Consider the following 14,291-nt stretch of genomic DNA (forward strand, 5'->3'; position numbering starts at 1 on the left):
CCAGCTGCCAGAATTCTCCCATTTTGTGTGTACCTTGCATATTATGAGATAAAAGGCATTAGAATTACTCCAAAAATCATTATTATGCAATAAAACAACATAAATAACAGTAGGTAAACATGATGCAAAATGGACATATTATCAGGTGTGTCTGTCTAGTTCGAATCTGAGTCCAGAACATGAGAGACTTGGACTCTATCTTCTCTTGGCCCAAAAGTGACGTGAAAGGACTTTTTGAACAACACCTAAACTTCTTTTTCCCCTTATCTTCATATGTGGATTGTACAAATGTCCCATACACTTGTAATTAGACATGGCACAAAAGTCTGTGAAGTATTTTTGTCCTGGATAACATAAATAAATTATTGCATAGTTTGCATTAGAAATCACCACGCAAATATGCATGTGTGCAATATTTTTGGTTGCATCCAAGGTAGTCATGTCCTCGTCATCTATATTGACATGCAACTTCCACCATTCCACCTTATGACATGTGTGTTTATCATCATATTGCTTAGCATGATCATATAGAGATGACATGATATTTGTTGCAAAGTCACTGTTCATCATTGTTATACATGTTACGCCAGATCATTGCACATCCTGGTACATTACCAGAGGCATTCATATAGAGTCATATTGTTTCAGTATATCGAGTTGTAAGTAACTAAAAGTGTGATGCTCATCATTATTAGAGCATTGCCCCAATGAGGAAATGGATGATGGACACTCACAGTCGAGATGAGTTTTCGGACTTAATTAAGAAAAGAGGCCAAAAGATCCCAACAAGAGAGAGAGAGAGAGAAACAAAAAAATGAGAGAAAAAGAGAGAAGGGGCAATGCTACTATCCTTTACCACACTTGTGCTTTAGAGTAGGACCATGTTCTTCATATAAGAGTTCATGGGTTATCACTTTAATATACTAGTGGGAGTTTTTTATTATAGAACTTGGCTTGTATATTCCGATGATGGGCTTCCTCAAATGCCCGAGGTCTTCATGAGCAAGCAAGTTGGATACGCACCCACTTAGTTTCAGTTTGAGATTTCATACACTTATAGCCCTAGTGCATACATTGCATGGCAACCTACTCCTCGCATTGAGATCGGTTGTAAGGCCTCTCCATTATCTAATGATCCACCGATTTGATGTGAGCCTTTCTTCCTTTTTGACTTCTCCTATATATCTCTGCCACGGAAATCTATTCCACCCTATTGCTAATATCCATGGCTCACACGCATGTATTTAGTGGAGTAAAAATGCTTAAGTGTGTTAAAAAGTATGATACAATTGCTTGGTTCGACACCTCAGTGCTCATGATTTATACTTATGCGGTGAAGGCGGAGTCATGCCATGCTTACATGATTAAATGAGTAAGGATAACATTCATTGAGCATCGTATATTTTTAAAAAGTAATGATTATGTTATTCATGGATATTATTATGTTGATATCAATCACTTCATCGTTTCTCAGTATTTATATCGTAAAGAGATTACATGATAAACATGGTAGGTAGCATTCAAAATAAAAAATTCTGTTTTTATCATTTACCTACTCAAGGACGAGCAGAAATTAAGCTTGTAGATGCTCATAAGTCTCCAATGTATCTACAATTTTTGATTGTTTCATGCCATTATATTACCAATCTTAGATACTTCTATATCATTTTTGGGAACTAACCTATTAACTCAGTGCCTAGTGCCAGTTGCTATTTTTTGCTTGTTTTTGGCTTTTCAGAAAATCACTAGCAAACGAAGCCCAAGCACGATGAAACTTTACGGTGTTTTTTTTGGACCAAGAGGGACCCTGGAATGTTTCCGGAGGAGGCCAGAAGATCTAAGGGAGAGCAAAAAGCTCACACGACGCGCCCCATGGGCGCGCCGCTGAGCTCGTGGGTCCCACACGGCTCCATTTAACCTAATTCCAACTCCATCAATTCTCAAATATTCCCAAAACCAACATAGAGACACCCAAAACACTTTGTCCACCACCACAAGCTTCTGTTCTTTTGTGATCCCATCTGGAGGCCTTTTTCGGTACTCTGTCGGAGATAGGATCGATCATGGAGGGCTTCTACATCATCCTTGCTGCACCTCCAATGATGTGTGAGTAGTTTACCACAGAGCTATGGGTCCATAGCTAGTAGCTAGATGGCTTCTTCTTTCTCTCTGATCTTTAATATAAAGTTCTCCATAATCTCCATGGAGTTCTATCCGATGTAATCTTCTTTTGCAGTATGTTTGTTGGGATCCAATGAATTGTGGGTTTATGATCGATTATTCATTGAAAGTAATTGAGTATTTTTTGAAATTTATTATGGATGATTGTTATAGCTTTGTATTTCTCTCTGATCTACCTATTTGGTTTGTCCAACTAGATTCATTTATCTTTAGTGGAGAAGTGCTTTCTAATGGGTTCAATCTTGCGGTGTCATCACCTCGTGATAGAAAGGGTAGTGAGGCACGTATTTGTATTGTTGCCATTAAGGGTAAAATGAGGGGGGGGGGGTTCAATCATATTGCTTGGTTTTATTCTATCTACATTATGTTATCATACTTCATGCATTACTCTGTTTGTTATGAACTTAATACGTAGAGAGGCAAGCATATAAGCGCTCTCTAAGTGGAGCAATAGTATTAGATCCAGACATGAGTCGATCTCCTTGTCACAAACGTAATGCATGTATACATGATCATTGCCGTGAATAACATCAACTATGCTCTTTTCTATCAATTGCACAATAGTAATTTGTCTACTCACCGTATGCTATTTATTCTAGAGAGAGAGAGAGATAGATAGATAGATAGATAGAGAGAGAGAGAAGCCTCTAGTGAAAACTATGGCCCATGGGTCTACTTTTATCATATTATAAAAACCAAAAATACCTTGCTGCAATTTATTATCTTTTTATTTTACTTTACAATTGATATATCTACCACTACCAGATTTAATCATTGCAAGTAACGAGTTCAAGGGGATTGTCAACCCTTTTGCCCACATTAGGTGCAAGTACTTGCTCTTATGTGTGCAGGCACTACTCACTAGGATTTTCGCGATTCTCCTATTGGTTTGATAACCTTGGTTCTCGTTGAGGGGAATACTTATCAGCTACTATATAGCTTCACCCTTCCTCTTCGGGGAAAATCCCAAAGCAGCTGACAAGTAGCAGCGGCGGCAATCAGCGGATCAGAGAACAACAAGGTGACCACCGGCATCCATCACCGGCATCACCAACATCACCCGCAACACTTCGGCAATGGCGGTAAGCCCTATTTTCACCTCCTTGCTTATGATTTTCGTATTCGGTCCGTGTTTAGATTCGGTTTGTGCTATCTGCATTCTAGGGGAATGAGGAATCAGGGTAAATCGACATAGGATTTACCAACACATCTTGATGAGTAGCAAGTACCGATTGATTTTAGGGGTTTGATCAGATTGAGTACAAGGGAATGGGGATTCGGGGTAAATCTTACACTGTTGTGCTAAATCCTAGCTGCGGCGACCCTGGAGGCGCTCAAAGTGGCAGGGGCCCTTGGCCTTGTAGTTTCCTCCGGCTTGCCCATAGAATGCACCGCCTCCTCATCCTTGACATCGTCCAAAACGATGACATGGTACGGTGGCTTGGCGCCCTACCCACCACCTCCATGATTTCTTGTTCTTCCTCCGGCTCCAGAACGATGGCAGTCGACGTCATAGAGGGCGACTGGGGACATGGAGGCAGCTAGCTAGTCTTGACAAGCCATGTACCCACTGTAATTGGCCCGTCTTGCTCTCTAATTGGCATCGCTGGAGTCGGCCTGATCCATGGCCCAACACAATATGTCCACTGACATAGCGCCTTTCACTGGGTCAGGAATCAACGTCTTCAACTCCTCCTTGTGGCCTTCTTTACCACAACGTCTGCCTCCTTGTGCATGTCCTCGATGCTCATGAATTTTGATCACACTTCCATGATGTTCTCGAACTTGGTGTGATCAACGAGTGAGCATGAGAGAACATGTGTTGCATGTGATGTAACCAAACATCATGGCTTGTGCGGCTTGTGTTTCCATCTAAACAAGTCGGCAACCAAACAGCCTGCCTTTCGTCTCGGCCCATCCACGCTAGAGGGTATGTAGGGGAATTTCCTATTTGACGGTCCGTGCATCTAACCGCGAAAGACTAGGCCAGACCCATCTATAAGATAGCTAAGAAGTAGATCGCATATGGTTTTGGGAACCTTCTGGAAGGTTCCAGACGTGGTTTCTGCTGGTTTTGGGAACCTTCATTTTTTGGACTCATTTTTTGGTTTCTTTTTTCTTTTTCATTTTTCTATTTTTGTTTCTTTTCTTTTTTTCGTTTTCGTTTCTTTAATTTATGTATCTGTTCAAACTTTCATAACTTCTCAAAATTTGTTCAATATTTCAACAATTGTTCACAAATTTTATAAAAATATTCACGTTTTAAAATTTTGTTCGAGAGTTTAAAAAATGTTCCCGTTTAATTCTTTTGTGCAAATTTTAATAAAATGTCTGTGTTTCCAAATTTTGTTCTGTAGTTTAAAAAATTGTTTGCAAATTTCAAAAAAATGTTCGTGTTTCAAGTTTTGTTCGGGAGTTTCAAAAAATATTCACACATTTTAAAAAAATGTTCATGTTTCAATTTTTTTTGGGAGCTTAAAAGCTGTCGTGGAATTTAAAAAATGTTCCAGTTTTTGAAAAAAATATTCATGTTTTCAATTTTTTGGGGGAGTTTAAAAGATGTTCCTGTTACAAATATTCTTTGCATTTCTGGAAATGTTTGAGTTTTTCCAAATTCTATTCGCAATTTCTAAAAGTGTCTGCAGTTTTATACGACATCCACATTTTTTTCAAAATAATGTTTTGCATTCAAAAATTTAAAAACGCTCGCATCTGCGCTTGGTTTCGTTCTTAATTATTTGTGCTGCATGATAAATCAGGTAGCTCGCTAGCTCAAGTGGTTGCCGTATTTATTGTGAAGCGTAACACATTCTTTTTTTTCGAGCCCTACAATTTTCATTCTTGATCCGGATACGGTGGCAAGTGAGCGAGGATCGGGTCATTGCATCCTTAGTGGCGCGCTACATCGGCGCCCGAATGTAGTGGAAAATGAGCAAGGGTCTTTGCATTTGACTCGACGAGTGCGAAGGGTAAGGAAGCTAGCCGAGCCTAGGAGGATTCGCTTAGGTAGCTGGAACGTAGGGTCTCTGACAGGGAAGCTTCGGGAGCTAGTTGATGCAGCAGTGAGCAGAGGTGTTGATATCCTTTGCGTCCAAGAAACCAAATGGAGAGGACAGAAGGCGAAGGAAGTGGAGGATACCGGCTTCAAGCTGTGGTACACGGGGACGGCTGCAAACAGAAATGGCATAGGCATCTTGATCAACAAGAGCCTCAAGTATGGAGTGGTAGATGTCAGGAGACATGGGGACCGGATTATCCTGGTCAAGCTGGTAGCTGAGGACTTGGTTCTCAATGTTATCAGCGCATATGCCCCGCAAGTAGGCCACAATGAGAACACCAAGAGGGAGTTCTGGGAAGGCTTGGAAGACATGGTTAGGAGTGTACGGATTGGTGAGAAGCTCTTCATAGGAGGAGACCTCAATGGCCACGTGGGTACATCTAACACAGGTTTTGAAGGGGCGCATGGGGGCTTTGGCTATGGCATCAGGAATCAAGAAGGAGAAGATGTGTTAAGCTTTGCTCTAGCCTACAACATGATTGTAGCTAACACCCTCTTTAGAAAGAGAGAATCACATCTGGTGACTTTTAGTAGTGGCCAACACTCTAGCCAGATTGATTTCATCCTCTCGAGAAGAGAAGATAGGCGTGCGTGCCTAGACTGTAAGGTGATACCTGGGGAGAGTGTTGTACCCCAGCATAAGCTGGTGGTTGCTGACTTCCGCTTTCGGATTCGTGTCCAACGGGATAAGCGTGCCAAGGTCGCTAGAACGAAGTGGTGGAAGCTCAAGGGGGAGGTAGCTCAGGTGTTCAAGGAGAGGGTATTTAAGGAGGGCCCTTGGGAGGAAGGAGGGGATGCGGACAATGTGTGGATGAAGATGGCGACTTGCATTCGTAAGGTGGCCTCGGAGGAGTTTGGAGTGTCCAGGGGAAGGAGAAGCGAAGATAAGGATACCTGGTGGTGGAATGATGATGTCCAGAAGGCGCTTAAAGAGAAGAAAGATTGCTTCAGACGCCTATACCTGGATAGGAGTGCAGACAACATAGAGAAGTACAAGATGGCGAAGAAGGCCGCAAAGCGAGCTGTTGGTGAAGCAAGGGGTCGGGCATATGAGGATCTCTACCAACGGTTAGGCATGAAGGAAGGTGAAAGGGACATCTATAAGATGGCTAAGATCCGGGAGAGGAACACGAGGGATATTGGCCAAGTCAAATGCATCAAGGACGGAGCAGGCCAACTCTTGGTGAAGGACGAAGAGATTAAGCATAGATGGCGGGAGTACTTCGACAAGTTGTTCAATGGGGAGAATGAGAGTTCTACCATTGAACTGAATGACTCCTTTGATGAGACCAGCATGCGTTTTGTCCGGCGCATCCAGGAGTCTGAGGTGAAGGAGGCTTTAAAAAGGATGAAAGGAGGCAAGGCGATGGGCCCTGATTGTATCCCCATTGAGGTGTGGAAAGGTCTCGGGGACATAGCGATAGTATGGCTAACCAAGCTTTTCAACCTCATTTTTCGGGCAAACAAGATGCCAGAAGAATGGAGACAGAGTATATTAGTACCAATCTTCAAGAACAAGGGGGATGTTCAGAGTTGTACTAATTACCGTGGAATTAAGCTGATGAGCCATACAATGAAGCTATGAGAGAGAGTCATTGAGCACCGCTTAAGAAGAATGACAAGCGTGACCAAAAATCAGTTTGGTTTCATGCCTGGGAGGTCGACCATGGAAGCCATTTTCTTGGTACGACAACTTATGGAGAGATATAGGGAGCATAAGAAGGACTTGCATATGGTGTTCATTGACTTGGAGAAGGCCTATGATAAGATACCGCGGAATGTCATGTGGTGGGCCTTGGAGAAACACAAAGTCCCAGCAAATTACATTACCCTCATCAAGGACATGTACAATAATGTTGTGACAAGTGTTCGAACAAGTGATGTCGACACCGATGACTTCCCGATTAAGATAGGACTGCATCAGGGGTCAGCTTTGAGCCCTTATCTTTTTGCATTGGTGATGGATGAGGTCACAAGGAGTATACAAGGAGATATCCCATGGTGTATGCTCTTTGCGGATGATGTGGTGCTAGTTGACGATAGTCGGACGGGGGTAAATAGGAAGTTAGAGTTATGGAGACAAACCTTGGAATCGAAAGGGTTTAGGCTTAGTAGAACTAAAACCGAGTACATGATGTGCGGTTTCAGTACTACTAGCTGTGAGGAGGAGGAGGTTAGCCTTGATGGCCAGATGGTACCTCAGAAGGACACCTTTCGGTATTTGGGGTCAATGTTGCAGGAGGATGGGGGTATTGATGAAGATGTGAACCATCGAGTCAAAGCCGGATGGATGAAGTGGCGCCAAGCTTCTGGCATTCTCTGTGAGAAGAGAGTGCCACAAAAGCTAAAAGGCAAGTTCTACAGGACGGCGGTTCGACCCGCAATGTTGTATGGCGTGGAGTGTTGGCCGACTAAAAGGCGACATGTTCAACAGTTAGGTGTGGCGGAGATGCGTATGTTGAGATGGATGTGTGGCCACACGAGGAAGGATCGAGTCCGGAATGATGATATACGAGATAGAGTTGGGGTAGCACCAATTGAGGAGAAGCTTGTCCAACATCGTTTGAGATGGTTTGGGCATATTCAGCGCAGGCCTCCGGAAGCTCCAATGCATAGCGGACGGCTAAAGCGTGCGGAGAATGTCAAGAGAGGGCGGGGTCGACCGATTTTGACATGGGAGGAGTCCGTTAAGAGAGACCTGAAGGATTGGAGTATCGACAAAGAGCTAGCTATGGACAGGGGTGCGTGGAAGCTTGCTATCCATGTGCCAGAGTCATGAGTTGGTTGCGAGATCTTATAGGTTTCACCTCTAGCCTACCCCAATTTGTTTCGGACTAAAGGCTTTGTTGTTGTTGTTGTTGTTGTTGTTTACAGTTTTCATTCTTTGCTAGCCACATGGGCCGGCCTAGTCAAGAGACCCGCCTGTGCGTGCGGTCGATATTCTGCCACAGAGAGCGGCAAATAGAAGCTCCCATGTATGCAGGCAACCAAAAAACGTGTAGGTGTTTTTAGACTGTTTCTTTTCGGTGGTTGCTTTATTTATAAAGCGAGGCGAAAGCCTTTTTCGATAATCAGGCTCAACTGAAATATACATGCATGCAGGCAAAACCAGTGCGGATAACAAACACGCCCTTAGTCAAGCCTTATGGTACCGAAAGTGCTATTCTGAGCTCGAGCTCAGATGCACTCGCTATACCCATCGCTCGTTTGCCTTCAGATTCGCACTTGCCCATGTATCTGGCAGTGTATTTCAACTAGTATATTCGTTCTTATTTCAGTCCCTGGCCCACAGCACCTATCCTAATTAATGTGACGCCTGCCGACGGACATGTGAAGGCTCAGACGCGTCGACATGTTCTGGTCCACGGCTCAGACGTCGTACTCTAACAACGACCGTCTGACTCGGCCCATTTAGTACCCCACCTCCCACGCTCCACGCAAGATTCTCGCCAGCCGCCGCCCCCATCTGATTCAGGCAAACTCAAACGCAAATCTGAGGGGGTATGTATTTAAGCTGCCTACTCACGCTAACAACCTCATATAGTTGCAGAATCATATGCGTGCTCAGAAAAGGCTGCACTGCTCTATATTTAACATTACATTAGACATACGGTAAATAGTATAGTTCATAATTAAAGAGATGAGTAGCATTAAGCATTGCTCGACAGTCGTAAGTTGAGAAACAGAGTGCAAGGTGCCCAAGTTTCAAGTCGAAGATTAGTTTGACCTCACACAAGGTGTCCCAGCAACCATTGACAAACACAACAAAAGGATGAGCTTCACGGCGACATTTCTTCAGCACCAGCTTCACAACTTGTTAGAATTATCATCTCCGCCGGAATCTTCACAACGATATTCTTTGGGCTTTCTTAATAACTTGACTGAAATTAAATAAAAACATGTTAGTGAAGATAGAAAACTTGATGAAAACTAACAAGAAATGGGTAACATAATTAGAAAGTAAATATCATAGCTTTCTAAAACTATAATAGGAGCATGCTAGAGTGTACAGTAAGTCAGCAATAATGTACACTATCATGGCTCGTATCTCGAAATCCACTGCAAATAGAACATAAACTACAGTGTCAACTATCAATCAAAATTGATTTATTCTAAAATGACATGTCACCTCTAGCCTCATTCCACTATAGGGTCCAGAATGCATCAAATAAAATGAAAAGATTCAGATGAGAGCTCCCTATGAAGAAGGCGTTTAGCTGGTGGTGCTATCTCTACTATACAGAGCTGTATTTTGACAAACTATTGCAAGTATCTTATTTGGTGCCTTCATCATACACGAACAATGTGAGAAAATGCAGGCAGGGACAAACAGATCGAGGGGTTAACCAGCCAATGCAACATGATTTGTACTTATATATGGTGTGAATGCATAGTACACAGATTTCCATGTGAATGATAGAGATCATAAAACACTGTAGCATGGCATGGCATATTTGTGAAACAGTACAATATGTGCGCCTATAGTAAATTTGCTAAAGTTAGAGAGCACTGGAGAAATCTATCTTCCTATTTCACAGTTTTGGAATCTGCAGTGACAAACAAAGAAGGACTCGATGGTCAGTTAGCAATACCTAACCATGAGTTCAATTAGAGCGCAACACACTTGGAGCTGGTAGGACATCTCTAGATGATATGTGTCTCCTAATTAAGATGAGTCCCATGTTTTTCTTATTTGTTTTTACTCACCAATTAGTAGATTCATCTGGCGGTGCAAACTAAATTGAAACCAAACAGCTAGCGGAAGTAACTACCATTCCTGTACTGAACAAATAAAAGCCTATGAACAAAGCTAGCCAGCTGGCACCAAACTGCAGATATCCTCTGAAAATTGGACAACATTTATACACACAAAAAGGGGATACAACAGGTATGCACTATTTCTCATTCTTCTTTTCCCAGAAAACAAGTAACAGTGCACATGAATTCCACCAAATACTACTGCTACAGCAGTGCATGCATTTGGTGAAGAGCTGACAGGACCATGGATCTATGATCTATCTACATCTAACCCCAGTGCATGTACATCTCATCTTATCATATCTGATCTCGGTGATCTGGTTGGTGCAGTTGCTTACCTCCTCAATCAGAGTGGATCTAGGAGAGACAAATCACAAAAGCTTAACCGCCGGAACATCAGGAAAGCCATCGCCGTTGGTCGCCTGTTCTTCCACTCCCTCCCTCCCATGCTTCTGAACTTCCAAAATGATGTCTGCGTCAGGGAAGAACTCGCTCTGTATTCAATCCACGCCTACCGCCCTTTGACGGAAAGCGACCTTTCCAAGCCACAAATCAGACAGAAATCAAGGAACTTGATCAAGGCTCACCTCATATGCTTCACCCAGCAAGTTAAAGTAGTACCCAACACCAGAGTAACATTTTCAGCTGGGTTTTACACAAACAATGCGGTTTGGGGTGTCCTGCTAGGAGCAGCTGCACCAATTCTCAACCTGAAAGGGATTATATATGATTTGTATCAACCAAATTGATAAACTGCCATCTAGTTGCAGTTCAAACTACTAACTCACATAAAGCCTAATTAGATTAGATTAACCGCTTTAAAGATAAGTCCTCACACTAATGCATATCATACTATGGATTACTGCCATACCAAAAATTTAGCAAACACTGCACGGCCACAAACAGACTGAAAATATGTTTACTGAAATTCTTCATAGCACAGATCAAATTTTAAATTTAGTTCCCCTAACCTATTACTCCAACACGGAGTCTGAGGATTCATCTTCCCCGTAGAGAGCTCAGAATATGGAAGCGAGTTGTCCCTTCACACTGCTGCCATACTGCAGATTCGCCCATCTTCGCTCATCGCCGCCGGTGCAGAGATGCCACACATATCCGCCCATTGCCGCTTACACTCGTGTCGACCAGAAACAGCACCTCCACCACCGTCCGCCGGTGAACCTTCCGGCAGCAGACTCTCTCCTACCTCCTCAATCAGCGTGGATCTGTGGCACAGAAAGCAAATAAACCCCAACCCTCTGAGCTCCGCCCTTCAAATCGCACGCAAAGTTTGCAAAAAAACACACTCATACCTTCTGATTGGCTGCATAGGGAACTCCATTAGCGTTGGTCGCCTGTTCTCCAACTTCCTCCCTCTCTCCCTCATCAGATACCGAAAATGGCGGCCACGTTGGGGAAGAATAGCGTGGGTCTGCATTCGTTTCGAGGCTGCCGCCCTTGACGGAAAGCGATATCTAAGCCACGGATCAGACAGACAAATACGATTCTGGGCCACGGCTCAGCCCGTCATCCGGAGACGGCCGCCAAGCAGCTGGCCCACCTCTCGTCCTGACACACATACGTATTCCCGCACAGTGCGCAATTACCAGCACTTCAAAACGAACTGTATAAAGAATTGGCCCATATCCCTATGCATTAGCTAACGCCCAGGATATCAAGAGCATATGAGCTCGAGACCAGTTACACTGCGTCCTTATGGTACGAGTCGATGTAAGCGAGATATAGGTGCCTAGAATAGGAGCTCTAGTCACCTTATCCTCCGACTAGCCGTTAGCGTGCAGCCGTTCTATCGCTCGCCAAACATTTTCTCTTGGAAGGCACTCGTTTTCTTTTCGGGCACTGATAGGCGTCGGTCGACCGGCCCAAATTCGGCCAGTCGCCGCGCAGCCCTTGGATACGTTATTCCCGAGCCGTCAGATGAGTCCCACCCTCGTCCTCGTTTCGTACCGCTTGCAGGAAAAACAAATCACGTCAACGCGCTCGATGCGGCATGAGTGTGGGGGTTGACCAACTGCGAGCGCAGCCGGCCCCGCCATGGACACGCACCGGCGACCTTGAAGCACCGCTGGCTCGTCCACCTCGTCGCCGCGCTCGCGATGCTCGCTGGCTGCTTGCAGTATGGGCGTTGCCCCCGATTCCAGCACGACGCGATGCCTCTGGATCCGGTGTTCGCTGCCGTTTCGCAAAACGCACCGAGACGACGATCCCAGCAGCTCCCGAGACGCCGGTTTCCAGCTCCACCCCCTGCTCTCGCACTGGTTCCAAGCAAACCAAAACCCGATGCCCCCATTGCAGCTTTCTGACGGCCGGTCGCAGCTATTCGACGAATGGTTGTAGCATCTCGGAGGTCAGCTGGACCTCACCCTCGCCTCCGTCGCTGTTTTCCGACGGCCGGTTCCAGCAAGTCTGGTGGCGTCGCGTGCCCCTCCAACGCAGGTGCTGGTTCCAGCAAAAGTCGACGCCTGATGTAGCAAATTATGTCGTTAGATGCAGCCCCGCCGCGCTGACGGTCGTATCTGATAGTTAACTGGTTCCAGCAAAAATCGATGCCGAATGTAGCAAAAATCAATGCCACATGTAGCAAAAATCGATGCCGGATGTAACAAAAATACCGGGGTGCATTTGAGGTGCCAGCTCAAGCAAAAACGCCTCGCCGCCGGCAGCAGCAAAAGAAAAGAAAAGCCTTGCCGTTGCCACTGTTTGACTTGGGGGTTGCAGCTTTTCTACACCACGATTCCAGCACCGCCGCTTGGTGGTTGTAGCTTTTCTGCATCTCCTCACCGGCGGAGTAGAGCACCGTTGCAGCATCTCGTGGCCGCGGTTCCAGCTTTTCCCGCGGCCGGTTTCAACAAATTTCACCACGGTTGAAGCTTTTCAGCAGCTCCCAGTGCCGGGTCGGTCGAGCACCGTTGCAGCATCCCGCGACTGTGGCTCCAGCTTGCTCGCGCCCGGTTCCAGCAATTTCACCACAGAAACACGGCCGTTCCCTCGGGGTCGTAGCAGCACCCCGTCGACTCCGCCACGACAGAGTTCAGGAAGGAGAGGAGGCTTTGCGTCGCAGGGGGTGGCCATAGCAGGAAAGAGGGGTGGGGAGGTGGTTCATCGGCCGTGAAGGTTGGGCGTGAGTACTCAGTAATGGAGAAAAAGAATGGCTAGCGCCTCTCGCGTGAGCATGGGGAACGAAGGAAAGAGAAAGAGGGATTTGAGAGAAGGAAGAGATAAGATTTATGCGGTGGGTGTGAGGCCATGTGGTAGTGGCTGAAAAGACGGTGCGTGGACGAGCGTTCCGCCGGCTCACCGATCGTAAACGTTTCTCTTTTCCTTTTGACTCTTTCCAGAAAAGTATCTTCCTTGTAAGCCATCCCGCATCCGGGCAGTGTCAAGTCAACCACTCCACTCTCGCGCGCTCCCCTCTCGCGGCTTCGGTTCTTCCGCCCGCCGCCGATTGCTGCCGAGATGAGGTCGCAGCTTGACGCCGCCGCCACCGCGTCTTCGCCGCCGGCGTCCGCTCTCCGCCCCTGGCCGCCTCGGGCCCTCCTTAGGTGCACCCTGTACTGTTGACTACATTATGTTGCACGCATGCTGCGGCCTTGAACGCGGCGATGATTTGATCTATCGCTGCTCTTATCCACATCCTAATTCCTGCTCGTGCACTCTAGGGTTTGCGTGTTCCCCGGGCGGTTCCGCGTCAGACGCGGTGACGGGATCAGGGTTGTCTGCTCGGCTAGCCATCTTCCCAGCGGCATCAAACAAGGTTCGTGGTACTAAACGCAGCAAACTCTTCCTTCGATACTTAGCCAGTTACTACCTCTGTAAACTAATACTCCCTCCGTTCCCAAATACTTGTCTTTCTAGGCATTTTAAATGGACTCAACATACGGATGTATGTAGACATATTTTAAAATGTAGATTCACTCATTTTGCGCCGTATGTAGTCACTTGTTGAAATCTCTAAAAAGACAAGTATTTAGGAACGGAGGGAGTACTATAAGTAGTTTTAGATCACTAAAGTAGTAGTGTTCAAAACGTCTTAGAGGGAGTAGTTGTCTACAACTCTAGGCAGAGAGTTGTAATAGCAGTGGCGGGATCCTCCATAAACCAAGAGAAAGCCCTCGGGCTCTCGCGACCGCGTCGCCCGCGGCCGCGCCCCGGCTCCTCCTCCGCCAGCTCCCCTTCATTCCCCCCTCCCTGCCGCCGTCGCCGGCGTTCGCCGCTGGGCCTGGCCCGGGCGACGCTGGTGGCGGCGGCCCCCGGCCAGTCCCCTCTCGGTTGC

The 14,291-nt window shown here is 45.8% G+C and overlaps 1 protein-coding gene and 1 long non-coding RNA gene across 4 annotated transcripts in view; one reads left to right on the forward strand and one right to left on the reverse strand.

The window, feature by feature from the left end:
- Window positions 1-10,586: 10,586 nt before the first annotated feature.
- LOC119330556 lies at window positions 10,587-13,208 on the reverse strand. 2 transcript variants are annotated; one of them, XR_005160160.1, is made up of 3 exons: window positions 11,311-13,208; window positions 10,969-11,223; window positions 10,587-10,707 (listed from the first exon to the last, which is right to left on the reverse strand). It is a non-coding gene; the product is annotated as an uncharacterized LOC119330556 (long non-coding RNA). The 2 variants fall into 2 exon arrangements; XR_005160159.1 differs by lacking the exon at window positions 10,587-10,707 and having other exon boundaries at window positions 10,843-11,223.
- Window positions 13,209-13,328: 120 nt separating this feature from the next.
- LOC119330539 (putative ion channel POLLUX-like 2) overlaps window positions 13,329-14,291 on the forward strand; it is a 35,711-nt gene continuing 34,748 nt past the window's right edge. For both annotated transcript variants that reach the window (XM_037603653.1, XM_037603661.1), the window contains exons 1-2: window positions 13,329-13,560; window positions 13,678-13,772. In XM_037603653.1, the coding sequence (XP_037459550.1) occupies window positions 13,475-13,560; window positions 13,678-13,772 (181 nt within the window). In that variant the 5' untranslated portion in view covers window positions 13,329-13,474. The remainder of the gene's footprint in view (window positions 13,561-13,677; window positions 13,773-14,291) is intronic.

The sequence above is a fragment of the Triticum dicoccoides genome, chromosome 1B, assembly GCF_002162155.2.
Source record: "Triticum dicoccoides isolate Atlit2015 ecotype Zavitan chromosome 1B, WEW_v2.0, whole genome shotgun sequence".
NCBI lineage: Eukaryota > Viridiplantae > Streptophyta > Magnoliopsida > Poales > Poaceae > Triticum > Triticum dicoccoides.